General features: G+C 49.5%; 1 protein-coding gene across 3 annotated transcripts in view; it reads right to left on the bottom strand.

Moving 5' to 3' along the window:
• Positions 1-14,513, bottom strand: part of PNPLA1 (patatin like domain 1, omega-hydroxyceramide transacylase) — a 43,874-nt gene that overhangs the window by 9,439 nt on the left and 19,922 nt on the right. The window contains exons 2-6 of one of the 3 annotated variants that reach the window (XM_007972800.3): positions 12,287-12,519; positions 10,737-10,802; positions 9,458-9,667; positions 8,436-8,496; positions 1,465-2,073 (exon numbers count right to left, since the gene is read on the bottom strand). In XM_007972800.3, coding sequence (XP_007970991.3) covers positions 1,465-2,073; positions 8,436-8,496; positions 9,458-9,667; positions 10,737-10,802; positions 12,287-12,519 — 1,179 coding nt within the window. Of the gene's footprint in view, positions 1-1,464; positions 2,074-8,435; positions 8,497-9,457; positions 9,692-10,736; positions 10,804-12,284; positions 13,183-14,513 lie in introns of those variants that run through there. The other 2 variants (XM_038006014.2, XM_038006015.2) reach the window with 2 other exon arrangements.

Raw genomic sequence — 14,513 nt, 5'->3', positions numbered from 1 at the left:
GTGACGTTTACTATAATAGCTCTGGAAGTTTGGCTGAGGACCATGAGCACCCTACAATCTGGCTTCAGTCCCTCATCTGGGTCTCTGTCCCTCTGTCCCCACCCAGACCATCCATGGTGGCCACACACATGTCCTCTCCTTCCTAAAGTACCTTGAAAGTACCCTGCACTGCAACTGAGCGTCTTAAATAAACAAAATCGGAAATGCTCTTTCTACTCCATCCCATATATCCCACAAACCATGATGTTCAAAATCCTGCCCATTTAAACTCACCTGTCACCTCCAAGAAGCTTTTCATACTCCCCCAGAGAGAAGTGGTCTTATTCTCTACGAATACCCTCCAACACTGTGTTTTTGTTAGTTATATAGTACTTAATACTTCCTTTTTTTTTTTTTTTTTTTAATGGAGTTTCACTCTTGTTGGCCAGGCTGGAGTGCAATGGAGCAATCTCGGCTCCCTGCAACCTCCAGCTCCTGGATTCAAGTGATTATCCTACTTCAGCCTCCCAAGTAGCTGGGATTACAGGCATGCACCACCATGCCTGGTTAATTTTTGTATTTAGTAGAGATGGGGTTTCACCATGTTGATCAGGCTGGTCTTGAACTCCTGTCCTCAGGTGATCCACTCACCTTGGCCTTCCAAAGTGCTGGGATTACATTTGTGAGTAACCACACCCAGGCCCTGACTGTATTTTTGAGGTTAGTATCTGTGTTATCTCCTCTGCTGAAAGGGAGATTTCCTGAGTAAGAAATTGAGAACAGTTTATCTTTGCAGCCTATATAGTGGTGCTTCTGAAATCATCTGTAGTAGTAAGGAACTAGTTTTTAAAAAATTTCTTTGTAGTCTAACAAACTGGTACTTTTGTGAAATACAATGCAAATGAATCAGTAAAAAATGGTCAAGCTCCAGGATGTTGTGGCAATACCTTAGTGCTACAAACATTTCTAAATGATTACTCTTAATTTCTGCATTCACTCCATGGTGGGCTAGTAACACACAGTTGAGGGTTGGATTGGTCTGCGGACCACTCTTTGAGTAGCATTGCCCAGCACAGCAGGTTTCACAGTAAAAATCTACTGGTCCAGCGGTCTCAAATGTGAGTAGGCAAAAAAATCACCTGGAGAGCTTGCAAAAAGACAGGTGGGCCCCACCTCCAAAGTTGGTGATTTAGTAGGTCTGCAATAGGACCTGAGGATTATAATTTCTAACAAGTTCCCAGGTGATGCTTTTGCTGCTGGTGGGGGGACCACACTTTGAGAAGCACTGCACCAAGGGAATGAACCAATGTCCTTTATACTGCCCCCTTGTGGCAGACTGTCCTCATAATGGACAGAGAGGCTAAAGCTCACTGCTAACTTCATCCATGCACCCCTAAAGAAGCAGTTATCAGCCCTGGTGTCCTTGCTCTCTTGCCGAGGGGCTCCAGGAATGAGAAAGCCGTAAGAAGCCAGAAGGGTCCATACCTTGGGGCTGTTCTGGGCCTAGTTCCTCCACAGGTGGCTGAGCAGGGAAGGCTGAAAAAGAACCTTGGGGTGGTGTTTGAGGTGCCCCCACAGTTGAAGGCCCCAGGGATGGCCTGGGTGAAGTGAGTGCCTGAGAGTGTGGGGATCTGGGTGGTGATCCAGACGGCTGTACCTGCTGCTGAGGTGACACAGGTGACAGTCCAGGTGGTGTGGTGGGTAGTGATGAGCCAGGTGTGGAGCTGGGTGGCTTGTGCACAGCTGGGAATGATACAGGTGGCATGTTAGTTGGAGAAAGTGGCATTGAAGAGGCCAGTGGCTGCGCAGGTGGCTGCTCAAGTGGAGAGACTGGTGCTGAAACAGGTGACTCGCATGTGGATTCAAGTGTCTGCACAGGTGGGGACACAGGCGGACTGTGGCCGCCCCTTCCATCCCCTTTGGGAACCCACTCCGTGTGAGGTCGTGGGGCTCCTTCCAGACTGGCCTGCTGTGCTTGAAGGCTTGGTTGACTGCGTTCAGGGCACTCATTGCCGAGGGCGAGTTCTATCTGACAGTACACTTCCACCCGGGGGAAAATCACTCTCTTGGAGGGAGAATTAAGATAAACAGCATCTAGGAGAAACAACAGCATGGGGTGTTACTCAGCCCAGGCAGCAGCATGGCTTTTGTGAAAATGGTTTCTTGAGTTATTTTCCTAAACAGGATCAGTGCTTTTCAAAGGTCTTTCTGTACTTACTTGAATTTATAGTGAGTGAAAACAAACGTGATGGTTCCTGGCACTTACGGTGTAGTGTGGGGGAGCAGGCGTTGCCCACCATCTAGAGTTTCAGCAGAGGCAAGGGCAGGAAGAGAGGAGCGTGGTGCTGTGAGAGACGGCAGGTCATCTGAGGGACTGGCAGTGAGCAGAGATCTGAAGGGCATGTGGCCCAGGATGGTCAGAGCGGGGGTGGCGAGGGTGTTTCAGCAGAGGGAACAGCACACACAAAGGCCACAAAGTTTGAGGACACTCCAGGTGGTGGGGGGCCTGAAAGGTCAGTGTGGGGTGAGGGGACCATGCTGGGGGAGGAGGCTGAGGAGGCAGCAGGGGCCAGACCATGTCAGGGCTGTAGGCAGCAGCTAAGATCTTTGGTTTTCATGGCAAGCATTATTGTAGCACGACTGTTAGGCAGGGGAGACAACCAGCTGAGGCTGGTTCTGAGAAGGTCACTGTGGTTGTAAGACTCATTGAGAAAGGTAAAAGGGTTGCTGGAGTCTGAAGTTGAAGCTTCAGGGAGCCATGATTGTGCCACTACACTCCAGCTTGGGTGACAGAGTGAGACCCTGTCTCAAAAAGGATGGGTGGGGGAGGGCCATTTATCTAGACCATACAACCGCCCTTAAATAAGAAAACAAACAATTCAGTTTTCAAAATGTGTAACAGAGCCAACTGAAAGGGCTCTCGATGGCCAAAGCTGGAACAATTCGAGGAAAAAAATAAAGTAGTATTGAATAATAACCCAAAGTATAACATAACTGTGAGTCCATACTGATATAAACATATGATTACCTAAGTAAGTAAATCAGGGAGAAGAGAGAAAGCTCCCCTGCAGAAGAATTCTAAATAATTTGTGTAGATACTTGACCCTTTAGGGAGTAGAGCATAACTTCTCACTCCTTACGTATGAGCTGTGCACAGTGACTTTCTTCTAAAGACTGCAGTAAGGATAGAGGGAGAAAGAGTACTTTACAATGGAGAAACCCAATGGGCGCTACCTCAGTCAGGCAGTCACAGTCAACATCAGCAGGGATATGTCACGTTGGCAGCATATGCCTGTGAGGTAATGCAATGTGAATGGCACCTTACCTCTGTGGTCTCCTCCCCAGAATTCACAACCCCAGCCTAATCATGAGAAAAACATCAGACAAACCCCACCTGAGGGATATTCTACAAAATACCTGACCAATAGTCAACTCTGTCAAGGTCATCAAGAATAAGAAAAGTCTCTGTAATCCCAGCACTTTGGGAGGCCGAGGCGGGTGGATCATGAGGTCAGGAGATAGAGACCATCCTGGCTAACATGGTGAAACCCCGTCTCTACTAAAAATACAAAAAACTAGCCAGGCTTGGTGGCGGATGCCTGTAGTCCCAGCTACTCGGGAGGCTGAGGCAGGAGAATGACATGAACCCAGGAGGCGGAGCTTGCAGTGAGCTGAGATCACGCCACTGCACTCCAGCCTGGGCAACAGAATGAGACTCTGTCTCAAAAAAAAAAAAAAAAAAAAAAGAATAGATAAGTCTGAGAAACTGTTATAGGCAAGAGGAACCCTAGGAGATGTGACAACAAAATGTAATATGATCCCTGGGTGAGAGTTCCTGGAACAGAAAAAGGAATTAGGTAAAAACTAAGAAAATCTGAATAAGCAATGGCTCTTACTTAAAAATATATCAAGACTGGTTCATAAGTTGTAACAAAGGTGCCGGACTGAATACCATGGTATGTATGTACCATTCTGTAACATCTAACAGATGTGGGACAAACACCCTGTATTATTTTCACAAGTTATCCATAAATCTAAAACTACCCTAAAAACACAAAGCTTATTAAGAGTCTAGGTGAGAAATGTGCAAAAGAGTGGAACGAATGCTTCACCAAAGAAGATCTATGGCAGGCAAATAGGCAAATGAAAAGATGCTCAAAGTCATTAGTCATTAGGGGAATGCAGATTAAAACCACAATATGTTACTGACATGTACCTCTTAGAAGGGCTAGAATGAAAAATTCTGAGCGTTAATTAAAAAGACCAAAAGTTTTGGAGGAATGGGAACACTCATCCACTGCTGGTAGGAATGAAACATGGTATAACTGCTTTGGGAAACCGTTTGGCAGTTTATTAAAAAGTCAAACATATATTCTGGTTATATATCCAAAAGAATTGAAATAGGATCTGGAAGAGACATGTATACATCCATGGGCACTGCAGCATTATCCACAATAGCCGAAAGATGGAAGCAACCCCAGTGTCCTTTGTCAGATGGATGGACAAAGAAAACATGGAATATATTTAGCTTTAAAAAGGAAGAAAATCGGCCGGGCGCAGGGGCTCACGCTTGTAATCCCAGCACTTTGGGAGGCCAAGGCGGGCGGATCATGAGGTCAGGAGATCAAGACCATCCTGGCCAAATGGTGAAACCCCATCTCTACTAAAAACATAAAAATTAGCTGGGCGTGGTGGCGCGTGCCTGTAGTCTCAGGTACTCAGGAAGCTGAGGCCAGAGAATCGCTTGAACCCAGCAGGCATAGGTTGCAATGAGCCGAGATCGTGCCACTGCCTGGGCAACAGAGCGAGACTCCGTCTCAAAAAAGGAAGAAAATCCTGTCACATGCTACAGCTGCAACATGGATGAACCTTGAGGCCATTATGTTAGGTGAAATAAGCCAGTCACAAAAAGACAAATACCGCATGATTCCATTTATATGAGGTACCTAGTGTAGTCAAAATCATCAGCACAGAAAGTGGAATGGTGGTTGCTGGGGGCTGGAGGAAGACAAAAGGGGGAGTTGTTGATCAGTGTGTGTAAAGGTTCAATTTTGCAAGATGAAAACGTTCTAGAGATCTGCTGCACAACAATATGAACATAGTTAACACAACTGAACTGCGTGCTTAAAATTTGTTACGTGTTTTTTTTTACCACGATTAAAATATTTGTGGATGTATGTTAAACATGCATGTACCACGCAATCCCGTCATTCCATTTCTAGGTATTTACCCAAGAGAAATGAAAGCATATGTCCACACCAAGACTCATGTATGAGTGTTCACAGCAGCTTTATCCATAATAGCCCAAATCTGGAAATGACCTAAATGTCCATCAACAGGGGAATGGGTAAATGGGCTGTGGCCTATGCATACAGTGGTATATTCAACTCTTTTGGTAGGTGAGCTGTGGTACATTCATACAGTGGCACGGAACGTAAAAAGGAACAAACTATTTATACATTCAACAACATGGATGAATCTCAAAATAATTATGCAGAGTGAAAGAATTCAGATTTTAAAAAAAGAGTTCACATTGTAGTGAATTAATCTGTGATGGCAGAAAGCAGATCGGGGTTGCTTGGGAAAGGCAGGGGGTGAGGGAAGGTGGGAGGGATCATGAAAGGGCATGAGGAAATTTTGGGGATGACGAATTATTCACTATCTTAATTGTGGCGATGGTTTCACAGGGGTGTGTGTGTGTGTGTGTGTGTGTGTGTGTGTGTGTACAGAGAGGGAGACACTTACCAAACTGTGAGAGGGAAGAAGGGAGTCGGGGAGGAAGGCGGAAAAGAGGTTTGGCCAGGCATGCCTGAATGCCGGATGGATATTTTAGACATGGCATCCTCTGAGCTCCAACCTCACTCAGCACCCACGTTCATACATCTGTGTGGGGAATGCGGATTTTCAAGCACGCCAGCGTGCACTGCCCTTCCCTTTGGCAGAAGGCCGCTGCCAGGATGGGCCGAGTGTAGAGAGAGTGGCTTGCCTGGCAGCAGGAATAATTAATTCTCCTCCCTTGGGAGGGAGGAGAAAGAGGTTGTGAGAACGTGAGCTGAGAAATGGAGGGTGACACCTTTTGGGGTATAGTTTCCTACTGGAGGTGACCCCCCACCCAGAAAGCAGCCTGAGAGAGGCCGGGCGAACTCCCATTTTCTGTTCCCAGATGGCAGGTAGGGATAAGAGTGTGGCTCTGGAGACCAGCTGCAATTTCTCAGTATGTGTCAGTAGTTCCTGTTCACATCTGATGCAGAGAGAAAAATCCACTCCCACCAAATCCAAGAGGACTGAGGTGGTGGAGGTGAAATCTGCGCTGAAAAAGCCTTGCCGTACACTGTCAAATTGGAAGAGGAAGCAAAAATAGTTGGTAGTCAGCACGAGACCATTTCTCCCTTAGGAGTTGTATCTGTTCCTACTTGGAGTGATTCCAGGGCCATTGAAGAAACCTGCCCCCATCCATATACTGGCTCAATTTTGGGGGCGGATTCCTGAAGTGCCACCATCAGGTTTCACCCAGCAGTAGGCTGGACTGACCGTGGCTAGGACTCAGCACGCCTCATGAGAGCTACCATTTATTTGAGCATTGTACTAAGGTCTTGTGGCTTCGCTCCTTTAATCTTCAAAATAAAACCATAAGGTTCCATGATTAGGCCCCTTTTACAGATGAGGAAACTGAGGCCCCAGGAGATTAATTACCTGCTCAAGATCACACAGTTAGTAGGTGTCAGGAGCTAGGATCTAAACCCCCTTTTTCATAGGTTAGGAAACCAAGCCTTAGAGAGGGGAAGCGATTATCCGGAGGTCACACAGCTTATGGGTGAGGTGGGGGCCTAGAGCTACTTGCCTCTAGAGCCCAGGTTTTCTCCATCCTGCTCTCCTATCTGTCCAGCCTGTCCGCCCCCCTTGTTGGGAGAAAGGACCCAGGAGAAAGTAGAGACAGGATAAGGGGAGCTTGGGAAGCAGGAAGGAATTTTGAAGAAGGGAAAAATAAGTGAACACCTCCTAGGAAGAAAATCTCATCCAACCCCTTAATCTCACCCACAGAGTATTTTTTAAAGCTACATACACAAAAAGTTTACCACAGAATTACTCATAATCACAAACATTTGGAAACTCAAAGGAATGATCAAGCAAATTTTTCTGTATAGCTATGACGGAATATTATACAACTGCCAAAAAAGACAGTCACAAAGACGTGTGGCAACAAGGAAAATGCTTCTGATGTAACATTAGGTAAACCCTTTGATCTAGTGATCCCTTTTTCTGAAAATAATTGATTCTAAATATGGCAAAGTTTTTGTTGATTTCTTTCTTTTTTTAAAGACACGGTCTTGCCTGTAATCCCAGCACATTGGGAGGCCGAGACGGGTGGATCATGAGGTCAGGAGATCGAGACCATCCTGGCTAACACGGTGAAATGCCATCTTCACTAAAAAAATACAAAAAACTAGCCGGGCATGGTGGCGGGTGCCTGTAGTCCCAGCTACTTGGGAGGCTGAGGCAGGAGAATGGCATAAACCCAGGAGGCGGAGCTTGCAGTGAGCTGAGATCCGGTCACTGCACTCCAGCCTAGGCAACAGAGCTAGACTCCTTCTCAAAAAAAAAAAAAAAAAAAAAAGACAGGGTCTCACTCCATCGCCCAGAGTGGAGTGCAGTGGTGCAGTCATGGCTCGCTGACGCCTTGACCTCAAGTAGCTGGGGCTATAAGCATGTGCCACCATGCCCAGTTAATTGTTTAATTTCTTGTAGAGATGGGAGTCTCACAATTGCCCAGGCTGGTCTCAAATTCCTGGGCTCAAGTGATCCTCCTGCCTTGGCTTCCTAAAGTGCTGAGATTACAGGCATGAGCCACCACATCCAGTCCTGTTCATTTCTTGTAACAAAGATGTTTGCCATGGAGTTAGCACATAAAAGACATGTCATTGGAATTGTTTCTTCCACCCTGATAAAGCACAGAGAATATATAGGTGGAGGCACCACCATTCCAAACCTACACAGGGCAAAGGCTCTTCTCTGTGATTTGCTGGTCACTCAGAGTCTTATACAAATATAAACTAGTGACATCCAGTTCTACCTTAATAATGCGATTTTACTGGAAAGAGAATAAAGTGGAAGAGAACGAAATGACATGAAAATGGAATTCTCCAGGGAGATCTGAACTCTGGATTTCCTAAATAGAGTTTTTACATTCATAAACATACATGTACAACTGTCCTAGACACTGTGCCCTTAGTTAACCCCAAAGCCCCCTTTACATGGAGATCCTATTTTCTAGACCCAGCGGTCTGGGCTGGGTGATGCAGCCTGTTAGATCCCCACCCCCATTTCCAGCTCTCCCAGGTGAAGGGCGTCTCCAGGTCACATATTTGGGGGGAATACCCCTCCACCCAGCCCTTCTACTGTTTGAACTGTCCCTACCCTCCAACACTGCCCTTGCCTGGGGCCCCACCGGTACTTACTCAGTCGCCTCAAGTACAAAACTGCATCCTCGTACCCTCGGTAGTAGTAATCGTGCAGGATCTGGGGGCAGGGGCACGGGGAGAATAACCAAGGCTGCAGTGATGAAGGGAGCCACAGTTCCCCCGACCCAGGGCTGCTACTCCCATTGCTCTTGAACTTTATTTGATGGACTTTTCAAAACGTACCCATCCAGTGTCCCATCCCTCACTATCTGCTAAGAAGAATTGGGGAGCAATTCCTGGTCACATGCCCCAGTGATGCTGCGTTCATGAGTGACACTATTCATGGTGGATCCTCAGCCTCCCCTGGGCGGGAAAGTGTTGGGTGCTCGTGGCAGAACCAGACAAGGTGCATCGGGGCCATATGAAGAGCAAAGTTTGGAGCCTGAGTTCAGGTCTCTGGGCTGCCCCTTATTGGCTGTGTTGCTCTCACCTCTCACAGCCTCAATGTCTTCATCTACAAAATGGGGACAGCAATAATATTGGTCACCGAGGATGCTAGAGGATTACATGAGATATTGCCCACAAAGCCTTTTCTGTAAAGGGCCAGATAGTAAATACTTATTTTGGGCTTTGCTGGCCACACGCAGTCTCTGCCTAATGTTCTTTTTCTTTTTCTTCTTTTTTTCCCCCATAACTCTCTAAAAATGGAAACCCCTTTCTTAGCTCACAGGCTGTACAAAAACAAGCCATAGACTGCAGCCGTGGGCTGCAGTTTGCCGACCCTTGCTTTGGTACATGAACTGTCTGAGTGGAAGGGTTCAGTTAATATTTCTATCAGCACTTCTGACATCATCTCACTTTACAGGGGAGAATATTGAAGCTGGAAGAGCTTAAGGCACTTGTTCAAGGTCACATAGCTAGTTAGAAGCAAGGCCAGTAGGCAGGTCTAGGAGGAAGTTTAAGGGATCATTTGAGGGGAGGAGACTCAGATGGAACTTGAGTGGGCCCCAGTGGCTCTCTAACCCCACCCCTAGTCCCTGGTACCTTCCCCTACTCCCCAGACCCCTCCTGCCTCTCACCACCAGGTCCGGGGGGAACAATGCGTGGGTCATCCTGGCGATGTTTTCCAGGGAGAACTGGAAGGAGCAGTTGAACATGCGAAAGTCGTGGAAGATGGCGGGGCAGTCCCGGGGACAGATGTCCTGCTGCCCACTGAAGGTGGAGATGGTGATGGCGTCGGTCCAGAAGGCGCAGGGCTGCATGCCTGTGAAGCCCCCATCAATGTACCTCTGTGTGGGGCAGAGTGAGAAATGCTCACCTGGGGCCAGAGTTCTCAGCCCCACTCAGAGTACCTCGGAACGGCCCATGGGACATGGTACCAGCTTCAAGGGCCCATCAAGGAAGGTCCAGAAGACCCTTTAGGATAAGCCTGGAGATGGAGGTCCTGGTGGGTGTGTGGTGTGCCCCTGGTCACTTGGTGAGTCCGCACTGGCCTCTGGACTCCCAGCCTGGTGTTCTGTCCTGCACTGATCCTCCCTCCACTATCTTAGTGGTGCTGAGACTGGGGCTCCCAGGGCTCTGTGTGCAGGGGACCCATACTCTGGGTAAAGCAGGAGACGTGCCCCTCTGCCACAGCCCCACCACCCGTTCACCCACGAGCCCCGTCCATTCTGGGGCTCCTGTTTTCTCACCTATGAATGAAGGATGACAAATACTGAGGCTCTAACTCTCAGGCTGGCTGACGTGCAACACGGGCTCCATCTACTACCTGAATCCTAGTCTCTGGTCCTAACTTTCTCTGCATATAAAATGAGGAAGGGGCATGAGCTAGACCATCACTACTCAGAGTGTGGCCCACCCACCAGCAGCATAGGCAGCACCTGAGGCTGGTTAGGGGCGGATCCTCAGGCCCTGCCGCAGATCGCCTGGATCAGAACTTGTGTGGTTTTACGAGACCCCGAGTGATTCACGGGCACATTAAAGTCTGTAAGGCCCCGGCCTAGAGGGCCTCAGAAAACATCCTCATCATTTGAGGTTCCAGGTCCCAGCGCTTCAGGGTCCACCTCCTCTGTTCCGAGAAGTCTGGGAAAGCCTGCCAAGCCTGTGGAGCCTTGATTTGCCGGGCTCGGCAGTGGGTAGGCGGATCCAGAGAGGAGCCCACCCCAGCTGGAGAAGTTCATCTTAAAGACCCAGAAAGCCATCTACATTGGGAATTCTGAGTGACAACACGAGAAATTCTCCAACTCTAGGTCCTCCCACTGCATTCTGAGACCACCCTCCTGCTCCCCCAGGCGTGAGTCACAGGGACCCGAGGTCCCCTGGATCCCGGTTCACCCCTCACCGTGCTGGAGCACTCACCACACCGCGGTAAGTCGGGGGGATGAGGCCGCAGTACACGGGGACGAAGCAGCTGCAGTATAGGGCCTGTATGGAGAGAACAGGGCTGAGATGCCGCAGGCCCGGGGGCGGGGTAGGGACGGCTCGTCTGTCAGCCGCTGGGCCATCCACCACCAGCCTGGACCTCCTTAAATCCTAAGTGAAGGTGCCGCATTGGGAAGCAAAGCTCCGAGTTCAATTCCTGGCCTGGTCCTCAGTAATGGGGTCCTTGGTAACCTACTTGGTCCCTCTGGCCCTGACATCCCAGCATTAAAGCGGGAGGGGGTCCTCAATAGCTTCAGGGTTCCTTCTGATGCTGAACTTTCATGAATCCAGTGGGATTCAACAACCACTAATGTGTGTCAGCAAAGGAGGCTGAGAGGCCCACCCTTGGGAATGCCCTACGAGGGGGAGTGAGCAAGTGGGTGATGGTGGAGTGGGGTGACAGGGGCTTGGTGGAGGTGAGCATGGGCACCGTGGCTCCACAAGAGGGGTGCAGGCAGGGTGGGAGGGGATGAAGGCAAGTGCCCTGGCAGGAGGGACTGGGTTTCAGCAGCAGGCAAAGCAGTGTGGGAAGGAGGGAGGGGATCCCAGGCAGAGGGAGCAGCAGGTGCGAAGGCCCAGAGGTCTGGCTTGTGTGTGGTTTGCTAGGGTTGGCAAGGTAGGAATGGAAGGTGGGGGAGAGGGCCGGGGAGAGAAAACTGCAGCAGTGGGCAATGAAGTCGGAACGGGGGTGGGCGTGAGGAGGCAGATCTGGAAGAGCCGGCTGCTGATAAACCCAGGGGGCCGTGAGGAGTGGAAGAGGTGTCCGTACACACTGCCTATTAATCCCTCATCCCTAGGATTACTGCCAGGCCAGTATGGGATGCAGATGGGGAGGCAAAGGCCCTGTATGTGGGGAAGGAAGGAGAGTGGAGATGTGGGGTGGAGGCCATGCAGCTTGACCCTTTGTCCCGAAAGACAATGGGACCTATCTGCAGCCCTCTCCAGCAATCATTGTTCGTAACTAAAGTTCATATTAATGAGCTTAGGGCAGTGCACTTGTGATTAGCATGCACTTTTCTAAGTGATAACTGATTTGGTAGCAATTCAATCCCTTATCAAGGGCCACTGGAAGTGAGGGGGCAGAAAGGGGACATGGGGGCCCATCTCCCCTGACTGTTCTCACAAACTGGGAGTAATTCAGGGAGGACGCAGGGCAGCCCAGCCTGGAAGGCCTGAAAGAGCCCCGGGCCCTCTGCAGGTCACACCTGGGCCTCTGTGAAGCTCTAGGCTTAGCACAGAGGGCCGAGCAGAACAGATGTGAAGGCCGAAGCATTGAGGGTGGTGGTCAAGCCTGGTATGTCCTGGGCTTCTATGTCCATCTCATCTAACACTGCACCTTGCACAGGGAGACACTGGGGGCCTGAAGCAAGGGAAGGACTAGGGAAGTGAGGCAGATGGGTGAGGCATCGGGCTGGGTGGTGGAGAGAGAGCAGGAGCAGCCCTCCCACGCCCCCTCTTTGGCCCTCCCTCCCTCCCAGCCCCCTTGCCTCAATGAGCTCCTCCTTGGACGTGAACTCTGAAACCACCACACTCTCCCCATCCGTGAAGCGGGTGAGGCTCACATGGAGCTTTCCCGTGGTGACCTTGTAGGAGTCCTCAGGCAGGACCCGGTACAGAAACTGCCTCATCATCTGCACCATCTTGCAGGACGGGGACAAGGGCCCCAGGAAGGATTTCTTCACCTCAGCCACACCCACATTGAGGACTCTGAGGTACTCATCTGCAAAGGAAGCAGAGAAGAGGGGGTGGTCGGCGCCACCCAGTGGCCAGGGGCCAAGGGAGGTCTAGGGTGGTTTCTCCAACTCATCCAACAAATGGGGAAACCTAGAATTCGGGAGCTGGGAAAGCCCCAGGAATCGGCCTGCTGTCCCGAACATGAGGAAAGCAAGACACTGAGGAAGGAAGTCACTGGCTCCAGAGAGCCCAGAGCTAGGCGATGGTGGAGCTGGACCCAGGCGTCCTGACCTTTGTCCAGGAGTCGCTACGTGACAGACACCTTCTTATCAACAGCTAAAGGAACACTTTACCCCAACCCCAAATAGCTTTCTGCAACTTCTTGTCACTCTGCCTGGAAGTTCACTGCCAGACCACAGTTCTGGGATCCTGTATGAGATTCCTATGAAAACACTGGTGCAGTTGGAAGCTGTTCCCAAGTGATGCCCTGGGATACTTGCTTTGTGCCCACTGAGTCTGTGGGCAGGGAGGGGGTGCTGGCCTTGGGCCGGTGAATCGCGTGGAGGAGGTGAACTTTGTCTTGAAACCATTGCATCACCTTTCCTTTATGGCCCTGGTCCAGGTCTGAGAGGGAAATGACCCTGAGATATGGGTCATTTATGAGTATGTAAAGTTCGCCTGTGCCATGTGCTCAGAGGGCAGATGTGCTATTCAGGGTGGCAGAAGAGGGTGTAATGTTCCCCACCCCAAGTCCCCAGAATCCCACCAAGGAAGTCTGTGTTGTCAGCTTAATAAGAAGTGATAACTTGCTTAATTCCCACAACAATACTGGGAGATAGGTATTTCTATCTTCCTTTTACTGATCAGGAAACTGAGGCTCAGATAGGTAATATAACTTTCCCAGGGTCAGCGTCAGCCAGTTAGTAAGTGGATAAAGTTAGCATTTCAACCTAGGTTGTGTGACCCCAGAGCCTGGGCTCCTTCTACTACGCTAAGCCAAAAGCTTCTTCTGGAGCTGAGCCCACACCTGCTTTTTGCTGACCACTGCTCATCTCTACCCTGTGCAAGCCTTTGGGAAAATCAGGAGTAAAGGTAGCTCTGGAAAGGATTGCTAAGTTTTTTAAACAAACATTTATTTGTAAAACATGCTATAATACGCTATAGTGAAGAACTTTCTTATAGTTAGTGTCATGTAGCAATGGCTACAAGGGAAGCTGTGTGGTCATGAGTTTTCTGCCATGGGAGGTAACCAGGCAGAGGCTGGATAAGTACCTCTGTCAGAGAGTTTATCAAAAAGATTCCTGCATGAGTGGTAGGGCTGAGATTCCTTCCAGTTTTGAGATTCTGGGATTCTCACAGGCACCTCGCAATACATCTGGGAAGTAATCAGTGTGCCTTACTCGCCTATTTATAAACAGAGCAGCTGAGACACAGAGCGGTTAAGTGATTTGCCCAAAGTCACATGGCAATTTGGGGACAAGCCAAAACTAAGGATGCCCTACTGCTCTTGTATTTTACAGTTTACAGATTATTCACCCCAGTCCTGGAGGTAAGATAAGAAGCTTCAGCACCATTTTACAGATGCAGAAACTCACACAGAGAAAAGCTAAGTGTCTTGCCTGAGGTCAGGCAGCCAGGCAGTGATTTTTCTGACTCCATACCCCACCTTCTTTCCCTGGGGTTTGGACTGATCTCAGGAATGAAGAGGCTGAGCAAGCCTGGGTTGCCATGGTGACAGCCTTTTTTTTTTTTCAACCTTCGGAATTACACCTGCTTATGTGTAGTAGGGACCGCCCTGAGCAATGGAGCATCATAGCTATTACCCTCCTACAGGGGAGGGTGCTCCTGGGAGGCAGAAAGTCCCTACAGTTTTAATAAGGTTAGACTTACCATGTGCCAACAATGGTAAACAGTGTCTGCCCTCAAGCGAGGGCAGAGGCTAACCCACTCACAGGTGATGCAGCAACTGCTCATTTGGATACCAAGGTGTTGGATCACTGAGGTCTCGCCCATAAGACCAGCCGGGATGGGGAGTCAAGC

This window comes from Chlorocebus sabaeus, chromosome 17, assembly GCF_047675955.1.
Source record: "Chlorocebus sabaeus isolate Y175 chromosome 17, mChlSab1.0.hap1, whole genome shotgun sequence".
NCBI lineage: Eukaryota > Metazoa > Chordata > Mammalia > Primates > Cercopithecidae > Chlorocebus > Chlorocebus sabaeus.
Note: the sequence above shows the minus strand (reverse complement) of the source record. Positions and strands in the feature narration are given on the sequence as shown.